The 13,387-nt window shown below is 30.9% G+C and overlaps 1 protein-coding gene across 28 annotated transcripts in view; it reads right to left on the bottom strand.

The window, feature by feature from the left end:
• Nucleotides 1–13,387, bottom strand: part of RIMS2 (regulating synaptic membrane exocytosis 2) — a gene marked incomplete at its 5' end in the record, with an annotated part of 441,015 nt that overhangs the window by 205,461 nt on the left and 222,167 nt on the right. For 21 of the 28 annotated variants that reach the window (XM_084229226.1, XM_084229247.1, XM_084229223.1 and 18 more), the window contains 3 exons: nt 1,177–1,348; nt 2,431–2,561; nt 12,230–12,342. In XM_084229226.1, the coding sequence (XP_084085352.1) occupies nt 1,177–1,348; nt 2,431–2,561; nt 12,230–12,342 (416 nt within the window). Of the gene's footprint in view, nt 1–1,176; nt 1,349–2,430; nt 2,562–6,246; nt 6,295–12,229; nt 12,343–13,387 lie in introns of all 28 variants that reach the window. The other 7 variants (XM_084229244.1, XM_084229224.1, XM_084229245.1 and 4 more) reach the window with 1 other exon arrangement.

Raw genomic sequence — 13,387 nt, forward strand, 5'->3', positions numbered from 1 at the left:
CTTGCCATACTACATTAAAATTGCCTATCTACTTGTCCATGTTACCAGTGGATTTCAAATTCCTTGAAGGAAGTAGTATGCTTTATTCACCCTTGAAGACTCAGCTCCCAGCATATTATGGGTACATTACAAAGTTTAAAAAAAAAAATCCATGGGGACCTCTCCTGGTGGCACAGGCAGTTGAGCGCCATGCTGTGAAGCTGTCCGCAGCCTCTGCAGCGCTGGTTCGATCCTGGCCGGCAGGCAAGGGTCCCACATGGCGCGGCAGACCTCTCCTGTCTCGTCAGCTGCTCCCCTCAGCAGTGTATTTAGTCAGTCTGCCTGTTCTGTTCCCTGCTCTGTCTCTGGTGAATCCTCTCACCCTCCCGCACATCTGGACTGTACCCCAGTTCTTGTATAAATAAATAAATCTTTAAAAAAATAATAAAATAAAAATTAATATTAAAATAAATAAATAAAAAATAATCCATGACTCAAGGGTGGATTATGGGAAGCAAAATAAATCAGAAAGAGAAACAAACACTGGATGTTTTCACTCATGAATTAAATATGGAGAAACAAGAAAAGGAACAAACAAAACTAAACCAAAACACACCCTAGATACTTGACTACAGAACTGAGGCTAGCAGTGAAGGAGGGTGAAGGAGAGAAGGGGGCAGCAAGGAGAGAAGGGGGCCCAATGGACTATGGGTGTTTTGATGAGGGGGAGGGTATGGCAATGTATATGTGAAGAGGTGTGAACACACACTTAAATCATATACACTGTTGTAAACCAACATTAGTTCAATAAAAATAAGTTAGTCAAAAAAAGAAATAGTACTATAAAAAATATGCATGAATAAATGATTGAACTACTAATGATACAGTTGGCTGGGCAAACCAGTATGATATACAAACGTTCAAACACAGTAATATATTTGTGAAATATAAATCAACTTTTCATGGTTCAAAACAGATTTCTACAGCAGAAATAAACATAAAATTTGACACATACTATTTAGAACCATTTTTTTATAGCATTCATCAGTTTTGTCTTAACACAGTAAATTCATTCCTTTAAGAAATGTATGCCTACTTTTTCAGATATTCAAAAATATAAAGTTTTACTGGTAGTCACATAAACAAAAGTATTCAAGAGGACACAAATAGTCTAAGTTTTAAAATAATTTCAGATACCTCTCCTAAGAATTCACTTTCTTCCTCTCGAACTCTAGCTTGATCCCAAAGTGTAATCTCCAACATTCGTTCCCGAAATTCCCTTCGGTGCACTGGAGAGTAAATGAATGTTTGGTTCCACTTGGGTTCCAATGTTTTCTTCACTGTTTTAGTTCTTCTCTTATTTTTATCACTATAAAATAAGTGAGAATGTATGAACTTACATAAAATTTTAAGTCCTGTTCTAAAAATTAATTCAAAAATTTTCAGATTTTACCACAAATTTATCATCTATTGCAAATACTATAACCTTGAAAATTACTATTAAATGTATAAAGTGTATAATTATATCACTTTGTAAGCATGACAATTATAGCAATATTGTAATAATCTAAACTTTTTCCATAACAGATAGCTATATCTTAATCTTCTTTAAAATCTAAATAAACCAGACAGAAGAATCTTAACTCTAATTTTTTTAAACATATTGTCCTATTGCAAGCCTTCAAAATGCAATTAACCAACAATATTATATATACTATTCACTAAAACTACAGAAGTCTCACTGTAAATTCCAATAAACTGCCATCTTAACAACTTGACATTCATATAGTGGTGGTGAGCGATTTATAATTTTATCACATTACTTTCTAATATATAAGTAATATATACTTGATTATTTGACAGTTATCAGGTCTTCAAAAACTGTAAAATGATTTCTATTCATCTGTTAGGTAGCCATTACAATATGGGTTGGATATATAAGCTGGATGGTAGGTAATACACTGTTACACTGTCATCCAATTGAAGTTTATGCTAGATTTAAAAACTCTAGTTATTGACACCTTCTTCTTCTCTTGCAGGTCCAAATCTATGCTCTCTTTAAAAACCCAAGATGTTAGGGAACAACTTTCTTCAAGCAAACCTCTAACACCATTTCCAGCTTTTTGTTGTGTAGTTTGTGTTAAAAATTCATTTAAAAGCATAATTTTAATGATTTTTATAAATAAAAACCACATTATTTAAGAAATAATCCATTCAACCTAAAATATATATTCAATAACAGTCTATTATACATACATTTGATACACATTTTAAAAGTCTCAAAGTATTTATTGTCACTATTTTAATTCCTAAGAATTATTATGCTTACATTAGGTTTCATAAGTATCTGACTGATAAGATGCATAAAAATGATACAGAATTTAAACACCCACTGCAATGAATATTTCTCACTTACTTTTAAGAACATTTAGTTTTGTTTCATATTCCTACCTTCTATCTGGAAGAAAGTAAATTTTAACATAAGGATTTCTTGGCCTCCCATCTTCCCTGGAAGGGAGATCCTTTGCTCCCAAAATTGTAACTATTAATTGGTGACCAACCTTGTCAAACCATAGTTTTATCTGAAAAGAAAAGCAAAAATATTCATTTATCAGCTTAAACATTTATTATCATAACATCATGTTTATATTCCCAATCTTTGCCCTATTCTCTTACACTAATACTAGCACAGAATTTAATTCACTTAGTAAATTGTATAGTTAAAATAAAGGATATGCTATAATAACTTCAATGAATAGAGCAATTAATTCAGATATTTCAGTTTTATTGATAAGTCACTTGGGTTTGTGGCATCCTAATTTGATTGCATATTAACATGTACATAATAATTATATTCCCATAACTAAGAACTTTATATATAATGATTGTCCTATCTGTGTGCAAGGATCACTATAGTTCATTTTGATTCCCTTACAATATGAATTCAAAATAAGAGCTCAAAATAATAAATAGTAACTTGTTTATATGGCATTCATAGTGGATTTTTAAGCAAATTCTTAAAGTTTTATGTTATTCTACAGAAAAAGACATTTAAGATTTTAAGGCAAATTAATAGCACTAATCAATAGTGTATTTAAGAGTGTATTTAAAACTATAAAGAACTCATTTAAAATTTTTTTTTTCTATACAGACATAAAGTCTCTTTTTTGTTTGCAAAGAGAATGTACCATACATCTTTAGGATTATAAGGTATATTTTGTAACTCAAGATGAGCAAGTGTGAAATATTTTCCTGTACCATAATTAGGAATTGGAATTACACCTTCAGCTAAATTCCCTTGATGTAGCAGTTGTCACCTCCCACACACTCCTCATACTCCCACACCTAGTTAGCTGATTCTATTATGTGAGAGTCTATGATAACGATGCCTCTGAACCACATTTTGGGTTTAGAACTCAGTACATCTCTGATCAGTATCTTGAACTTGAATTAGAGAAATCTAGAATTTATGATTTAATTTTTCCCTTAATGCAGATGTACAATGTCTGCAGCAGTTTAAATAATTTAAGTACTTTTCATGTCAATCCTCCCACTTCTCAGTGGATAGTTAGGTCTGGGACTGGCTATGGGAAATCCATCATATATATAAGTCATGCATAAATAAACATATACTTATATATGAAATTAAGATCATTTATCTCCAATTCTGACACGGCTTTGTTGAGTTCTTCACTTGATTTCTCAAAGAAGGAGAGAATAAGCAAGACTTTAAATCAGGAGAGCAAGACTGATGGCCAATATAAAATTACATATACGCTCCTGTCTCTTTTTTCTTGTCAAACAGAATCAGTCCTCTTACAAGAATAAACATAAGAGATATTAATTTTTTAATTATATTGATAATTACTACTCCTTATGTTCTGTTTAGTTCTTAGGGTTAATACAGGTATCATTGTGCTATTGTGTAACCAAAAGTCTTCCTCATAGAGCTGCTATATATAAATAGACTCTGGACAAGTGTTTTTTAAATGGTTCACAAATCTATATCAATATTACCTCGTTTATTTTTTTAAAAACTTACAAATTGCTGTAAGGTACTTTACACCTACTGAATCAAATTGAAAGCCTAGGAATTTGCATTTGAACAAGTCCTCCAGGTAACTCTCTTGGGCTTTAAAGTTTGAGAATTATGGCCTTAGACTAGGGCCTCATTAAACTGCACAAAAATTCTCTGGTATTTGAGTGGGGAAATTTTTTTTCAAATATTCGTGTGCCTAACAATATTAGAACATAGATACAGAGAGGGGTAAGTGGAGGAAAGAGGCGAACTGTTCTGGCAAATGACATGAGGGGAAAACAAAAAGGGCAGAGATACAAGAGTTTCTCGTATATGAGTAAAACAGAGATGATGTCAGATAACATCAAGATTCCTCTAAAATGTGTAACTAAAACCAGACTAATTTCTGATATTCTCTATTTCTTATAGCAATAAAAAAATCATGGCTTTGTTATTCCATGACACTAAAAATCATTCTCTGAAGACTATGGCATGATTATTAGCACCTCAAAGAAAAAACAATTCTGAAAAGCTAAAAAAATTGTTTTCAATAAACTTTACTTAAGAAACAAGGAGACTTGGTTATTGCTATTAGTCTAAAAGCATAATTATTGGAGTAAATGATCGATTTCTATAATAATTTTGTTTTTGTATGAGGGAAGGGTAGAACACAGAGGTTAGTCTGTGACTGATAGAATAATCAGGTGAAATAACTTACTACCTTTGGACCAGTCTGATTTCTGTGAGATTTATTTTTTTTTTAAGGGACTGAAACTAAACACTTGTTGCCATTCTCTGAGCAATGTTTTTGGCTCTTTAAAATCATTAGAGCTAAACCTTTGCAATATATATTTCAAATATGTGATAAAAGGTATTCTTTTTAATTTTCTCATGCCATGGAAAACCAAAAATAACACTTATTAATAATATTCATTCTCATACAGATATATGGCATATGACTTGTTTTTTACAAAAATACCTTAATGTTTATTAAATTATACTGTAAATATACAGATGTTAAAATAATTTAGATATGAAATGCACATTTTAATTTTAGTGTTTTTTTTTTCAAAATCATACTTTCTAATAAACTGTCTTATACTGTGCATTTGATCAATAGCCCTAATTTTCACTTTATATTATAGGATTTACATTGAAGTTTTTAATAGATATCCTGTTCACATTATTAAAACAGAATTACTTTATTAGCTAGATTATTTTATCTCATGCCTAAATTTCTTATCTGTGCTTTTAAAATGAATGATTAAAATATATTTGTTGTTTCTCCAAAATATAACAAATATATTTCCACAATTGCAGATATGACATCCTATTTTACCTCCCTTTATTCATAAAATATTGTTATAACTTGAATTGTTCTAATATAGTTATCATTCTAGTTTTACTATGTAAAATTTTTTAATTTCCTAAGCAGAACCTGAAAAGCACAAGTAAATATTTTACATTCTATAATATTAACAAAAACAATTTTAATTTTTTTAATTTAAACTAAATTAGTAATATTCAAAATCAGAACAACCACCAAAAAACATGCAGCAAAGCAAGTAAAGAATACTACTACTTTTTTTGAAAACTATATTCACATTGTTTTACCATATAAGAGATTCCTAATGAAAAGTGGCAAACAACTTGTACCCATGCATTGTAATAAAATTAAATGGAATTTCCTTTACAAAATATAAACAAAATAACCCAGCAAGTTTTATTTGAACTATTATTTGTTACATCAAATTAATATAATTTCTAAAAGTTGAAACCATATTTTATGCAAACAATTCATATTTAAGATGAGGTACAAATTCATTTGCCAATTTCCTCAAGGAGTATTGCTTGGAAAATGCAAGAGAATGGGGATGTAAATGATATAATGAATGATTTAAAGAGACAGAAACCTTAGTGTAATAAAGGAAAATATCAACAATATAAAATTAGCTATTTCTCACAATGTTACACAGAGTGGAAACTGCATTAAAAGTCACTCTGAAGCCTGTGTGAGTTTCAGTATTCTGTTGATCATATGCAATCACTAGCAAAGATTGTCTCTTTAAATTTGGATTGTATTTAATTCCCATGCAGAAATTTACAAGCTGGCTCGTAAAATGATTTTAACATCAATAATATGGCTTGGAGCAACGTACAAAAAGTTTTCCTACTACGCATTTTCCAAAAACATACAAATAAGGGCTAAAACACAACTTTAGTTTCTATCAGGCAGACAAGGCCTTTACCTGAACCCTAGGAACAAAAGGCGTTGTTCTTCTACTAAGGCTTTGGCTCTGGTAAGCAAAATTAAAGAAAAAAGCAATAAAACAAAACCAAAAAGGACAACACACTAGAACTTAAAGACCAAAAGTAAAACAAACACATACAACTGTCCCTTAAATACAATTATTTTTCATGACAAAATAGAAGTTAAGTACATCCACGTAATGAATAAAACTTGCCAAAATGTTAAAATGTATAAAGACTATATAAAAAATTAGAAATTTAAGTCAATTTTCAAATATAAAAACATAACATGAACAAAGACTGAATGTAAAAAAAACATATTCAGGCTTATCTATTCTAAAATAAAGAGTGCAAACACAACCCATAGTCAAGACATTTCAGATTTCACCCTTAAACACATTATGTAGAAAAAAAATTATTGTCCAGAAAGAAGTTAAGATGAAAATCTATTTTAGAATTATTAGTGAAAAGTCATTTGTAGAAGTAATGTATGACTTCTGCAAAATGGCACAATCTAACAAAAATAAAAAAAACATTAGCCAAGTTGTCTTTAGAATTTCTTAAATGAATAAACATAGTATGAGAAAAAAGTGCTGAATGCACTGGATTATTTGATTCATATTCACGTAACTGTTCCAGGAGCTAATATTTAAATACTATTTTCAAATATTTATTATGGGCCACTCAAGATAACACTGTTTATTGTTAATCACATTTATTAAATATAATCATACCTTATTTCTTTTTATTTATACTGTTCCTAAAGTTCCCCAAGCATTTATTGAAAGTTAATGGCAAATTTATTACACCCACAGTGCTATAAGGTACTTGCTGATATCTCCAATTTGTAGATGAGGAAACAGAGATATAAAAAGTGGTATATACACTTGCCCATACAAAATATAAACACAGGGTAAAGGTAGAAAACAGAGCCCAAGTTCTGAATTAAATCACCATATTTCAAATTCTTAAAAACACAAAAAACAAAAACAAACTTTCCTCTCTTCAGACTTATTCTGTTTTCATTTTGAAACAGTTTCCAAAAGATACCACAATCATCAGAAATTTTGTGACTTTTTAAGGTATGCCAATAGTTAAATCAGGAACAAAGTCAGATCAAAATGTCTCTGGGTTTGGGAATGGATTTTAGGTATCTACTTCTGTGTCTTTCACCAGGTTCCCTCTGATGCCTGACATTTCTCATGAATATCTCTCATATCTAATTCAAAGAGTTATAAATAGTTAAAGCCTTCAGACTTTTCTACTGATAAGTAATAGAAACAATTAATAGGTACTAGGAAGCCTGCTGCCCAATTTAACTATCATCAGACAGACAGTTTCAAATAGATCTAAAATCCAAAGGAAAGAAGACCTTAAAAGCAGACTATTGTTAATCATCAGTCATGTTTCTCTCTCAAAAAACCAACACTCTCAAGCTTAAGTTACCTTTCTTTCTGTGTGCTGACACTTGTTAAGAAAGAAATGTTCAAATATGCAACTCTATTGGCATGTCTCTAAAATTCTAGGTGAACAATTCTCTAGTAAATGGAAAGCGATGTATGAAATTCATAGAGATTATAAGACATGCTGAAGGGACTAACAAAATCTGTTTAGAAATAGACTTTATTTTCCTAGTCCTCTCACATATTCTACCTGTTTTAGACCAAAAATATCAAGGTAACGGAAGATTTTTATTTTGGAAGATACAAGATTTCCTTTAAAAGGAATAGCACATTGAAATGAAGTAATCCTTCAAAGCAAACATTTTTGAATCTTCTAAAATGTTCCCAGATGAGCAACACATAGATCTCTAAAACCAATTATCTAAAATCTCTGGCAACTTGTACCTAATATTCATCTGTAAGTTCAGACATTAAATTTAGTTATAAAAACAAAATTTTTTACTAGTTTTTAAAAACAAGTGAAATTCAAGTAACATCATACATACAATTATCCTTTATCTGGAGTACAGTTCAGAGACATTTAGTGCATTCACAATGCTGGACGACCATCATATCTCATTCTAGTTTCAAATCTTTTTCATTACCCCAGAAGAATGTCCTGTACCTATTAAGCAATCACTACTCATTCCCCCACTGTCCCAACTACTAAGCAGTTTTCTGTCTCTATAGATTCTGGATATTCCATATAGGAAAGGTGCAGTTTACCTACCTCACTGCCATGTGTAATTAATATCAATTCATTTATTTCAACCATGTAATATCCAATATCTATAATAATTCAGCCTCATACAAATAAAGAATTTGAATCTGTATACCATAATTTATCTTGAACTTCTATGTCACCTCTGCTACCACACAGCTACTTCAGGATATTCCTTTTATACAATAACTCTGGAATAACAAGGTTGTGACAAAGAAGTAGGAAAGAAAAATGTTCAAAAAACCCCCCACTTTTATTTATAGAAAGCATGTCTAAGGAGATAAAGAATACCTACCTATTCTTCAGTTACTTATTCCCTTTAAATGGGCATATAAAATGGATATCATTCATCCATAACTACATTACAAACTAATCACTAAAAATGGAGTTAGAAGAATGTTAAAAGAAAATAACTTAGGGAAACATTGAAACCAGCAATGAACCACAGACCCCAAACTAAAAAAATATATTTTTTAATAATATAAAGTAAAAATTTCTTATGTGTCAATACAAATCAATGTGTTCCTATAGAAAGGAAGAATTCTGAGTCATTCTTCACTTTTAATAGAGTTCAAGGCTATAATTTACCTTAATTCTCTATCAAAAAATCTTGCCAGTAACTGCAAATTAACTTCAAAATATCAGGAGAATTACAAAAGTAATACTCTGAAGATGGAAAGGGCTAAATTAGGGAAGAAAGACAAATTAAACAGGAATTAAAATAAGGGGGTGCTGACACTGAACAGGCTGTCATGATGGCAAAAACCTGAACTCATGATAATTTTCTCACAAAATACATTAATGGCATTTTCATAGTTATGGCCTAGAATAGTAACAGGTGGCAGCACAATTCTGTCATGGAGATGAAATAAACTGCATACATTTATTTTTAAACCATCAATAGGCACAACCAAGAAAATTTAAATTACAAATTTCTATTATGTGTTTAGTTTTTTTTTTGAAAAAATATCAGTCCATGAACTGGCATAAATATATTAGGAAAGTCAGCTCACATACTTCTAAAAAATTATCTTTTCATTCTCAGGCATTAGCAATGGTATGATTTTTTAAGTTATGGACCCAAGTAAGAACCTCACCAAAAGCAAAATACCCAAAGGTAAATTAGAAGGATATATGAATTGTAATGTTGCCTTGTGACTTCCTAAAGGGATTTTCCTGAAAGGTGATATTTGTAGACGCATATTTACCCAGCCTCTATATCATTAAAGCGAAACAAACTGTCTCCAATTTGGCAGGAAAAGGGTTAAATATAAAGGGAAATACTATGTCCAGTAGGGTATCTTGCTCATGTTTTCCTGTATGCAAAGAGTAAAAATAAAATTTCATGAGGATGAAATCTATGTCTATGTTAGTCACTGTTGTATTCACAGTAACTAGCATTATAGATGGCCCAAGGTCAGAACTTAACATAGTTCTTGAAAAAACTGACTGGAGAGTTTAATTCCATAAAATACTCTGGATGAACATTTTGGCAATAAATATCAAGCATCTTATTTTTTTCCTTTTTCCTTTCATGTGTTAATTTTAGTTCTAGAAAGTGATCCTGACACAAGAATTTCGTGCTAACAAACATGCAAAATTCTTATTCAAGGATTTCCATGGCATCATTATTCATAATAATATAAATGAGAGACAAGTAAGATTCCTATAATAGTGAATTATGTTATAATAGAGTTAAATAGCTTTTAAAATTATTTAAAAGAAATTTTTAAGAAAAAAGTTCAATGAAAAACATTAATTTTGGTGAAAATTACAAAATAAGCAAAAAAATCAGGTTCCAAAAAGTATACACAGATTTATTACAGTTTTATTTAAAAAATTATGTATGGTTTTATTTTAGTAGCAGGATTATAGGTGATTTTTATTTTTTATTTACTTAACTGCATATTCTAGATTTACCACAACAAATATATAATATCATCATAAACATTATCTTACAGGGAAAAAAACCTTCCAAGTTGTGATAAATTATCAAATGGATAAACATTTTAACTTACAACTTCATAGACTTAAAAAACCAACATACTTCTATAAATTTCAATATTGTAATTTTCCACTTAAAAGTAAAACCTAAGTTTTTATTTCCACCAAATATTTAACAACCTTACCATATTCATTTTGAACCATGACCAAAAAGAGTTAAACTTGAAGTTTGTTTAAGTGTCTACACTACACTCCCCATGCTCCAGTGCTAGTCTATTTCTAATAGGGCCTGGGGATTTCAAACCAGGTAACAAAGAGATACTTACTTATTACGGAAATCTAACTTCTGCTTCCTCCTCCATCAACTGAAGCCAACCACACACACACAAACTCTCTCACACAGTCAACCAGAGCACTATTTAAAGGGACTATTCAAAGGGAACATTCATAATAGTAATAATAAGTGACTAACATTATTAACACTTTCTAAAAGTGTTGAAGAAAAAAATAAGCATTTGTAACCATAAATGACAACATCTGAGCTGTCAATATATGTAAGAGAATAAGTAGAAAGATGCTAGGTATTGCAGAAAATAGAAATATAGACCATTGTCCTCAAAGGAAAAAGTTCACTCTGTTTATGAAAAGAAAGGAAAAGAGAATAATAAAGTGAAGAAATTCATTTTAGTCAGGCATTTCCAAACTCCTAATTGTATCTCACCTTTGTCTTGCATGACTTTTGTTATTGTCACCTTGATCATCAAAATAACCCCATTCTAGACAAGTCTAATGACTTTTTCAATAATTGTTAATGTGTTAATTGTGTTTATACTACCTATATTTCCTTCTAATTAATGAAAATTCCTTCAGTAAAAATCAAACACTTCCTTCTCCTCCAAAAAATAGAGAAATTATGTGTTTGATTTAACAAAAAGTTTTTTCTATTATTCCTAAAATACTATTTCAAGAAAAATTTAACATTTTTATCCAAAACATATTTTATCCAAAACAAATTTAACATTTTTATCCATAACATTTTTATCCAAAAGTCAATCTCTGCATTTTGAGAATCTAAATAGTCCTAATACTCACACATTCTCAAGTTTAGTGATTCACCGGCATTATTGGCAATTTTAACTTGTGTGTTCCTAAAATATAACTAGATAAATTTTAATATATTAATGGTTTAAAAAGGGAATAACACCTGAAGAAATTAATATAGAAAATGAGGGTTTCAATTTGCAAAGTTCTAGTATAGACAGAAAATGCACAATTGAATTTCTAACCTTCACTATAAATTGTTCAAGCTGGGGATAATATAAAATCATCTGGCATACCCAGTAATCTACTGTATTATTTCCCCATTTACTTGGTTTTGTCTGCTGACAAAAGCATCTCAAGTATCAATGTATTTCCGGGCAATATTTACACCCCAATGATTACTATGAACTTCCCCTCAAATTTCTTTAAGATGGAAAATTAGAGGAGAATATATAAATGTTTTATTTTATTAAATATACTATATTTGACAGTGTAGTACTTTTATCTTAAAAGTCAATGATAAATTACAGTTGTCTTAAGGTGCTGAGTAAAAATCATGACCTGGTATTTTGAAAAAATATTACCATGGTAAAAAGATTTTATGTAACATCACAAATTCTAACTCATCAAATTCCGGAAAAAAAACAAAACTAATTAGAAAGCACTATGCTGAATAATTAAAATTGAATTTAATTAAAATTACTAAGAATGATAAAGTTCATGGCTAAAAACAGATATATTCTAAGAAGAACTTGGATTACAAAAAACAAGCATCTGACAGTAAAGACACTACTTGATATCTCAAAAATAGAAATTAATTTAGTGATTACATACTGAAAGTTGTCCAGATAAGAACTGTGGAACATCCCTCAACATGCCAGGACTCATGGGAGAGGTAACAGAAATAGAAGGACGATCCATTTTTTGAGATTCAAATGAGCTAGAACCTGAAATGGTAATTACACATACAGAATAATAAAAATAATTCTTCATTAGCACTTTATAATCTTTGCCACATATCTTTTTTTTTTTTTTTTTTATAGAGGCATGCTTTATTTATTTGTTTGCTGGTTTGTTTGTTTGTTTTGTTTATACATGCACTGGGTACAGTCAGAAGCGCGGGAGGGTGAGAGAATTCACCAGAGCCAGAGCGGGGAGCAGAGCAGGCAGAAGGACCGAAGTACACTGCTGAGGGGAGCAGCGGGCGGCAGGAGAGGTCTGCACGCCATGTGGGACCCTCCTCTGGTGGCCGGGGAGCAGCCGGGGATCGAACCGGCGCCGCAGAGGCCGCGCGCAGTTTCACAACCTAGCGCTCAACCGCTGCGCCACCGGGGAGGCCCTGCCACATATCTTTTAAATCATTTTTGAATGTTCACAAAATGTCATTATGTAGATGATTTTTTTTTCTTAGCTACAATGTAACAAATATACTTAGAGGGATCTTTTGGAGCATAAGGGTAGCTTAGGGTGAACCATTTTCTGTGCTAGTTATAGAAGAAACAGAAGTATACCTTGGGATTGAGTTACTTTGTCTATTATGTGTACTAAACCAATATGTTACAATAACATATTATAGACTTAAAAAATAGAAACAGGAAGAAAAAAAAACCAAAATCAATAAGGCAACTTAAGAATGGTCTAAATTTGTCAGGCTAAAGACATAAATACTAGAATGTTAATTATGAAATGTTTCCCAGGAAGAAAAATTTTTAACCACTGCAATAAAACACCATAATAAACCAGATGGCAGATGGGTAGAAAGGAAGTGAGGGACTATGAAAAGAAGACACAGAATTGCAGAAAAAGCAGACCTATAGTATCCAGAAATGAATGAATGAATTAATTTCTATGGAGAAGGGCCAAATCAGAAAGTGAATAAAAATGGGGTTAATGAAATATTGAGGGAATAAAATGGAGTTCTATGCTATGCATCTCAGTACTAGTAATATATCCATGTTAAGCCTTGTGAGGTGATATAAAAAAGCATTTCCG

The sequence above is a fragment of the Talpa europaea genome (assembly GCF_964194135.1).
Source record: "Talpa europaea genome assembly, chromosome: 3".
Classification (NCBI taxonomy): domain Eukaryota; kingdom Metazoa; phylum Chordata; class Mammalia; order Eulipotyphla; family Talpidae; genus Talpa; species Talpa europaea.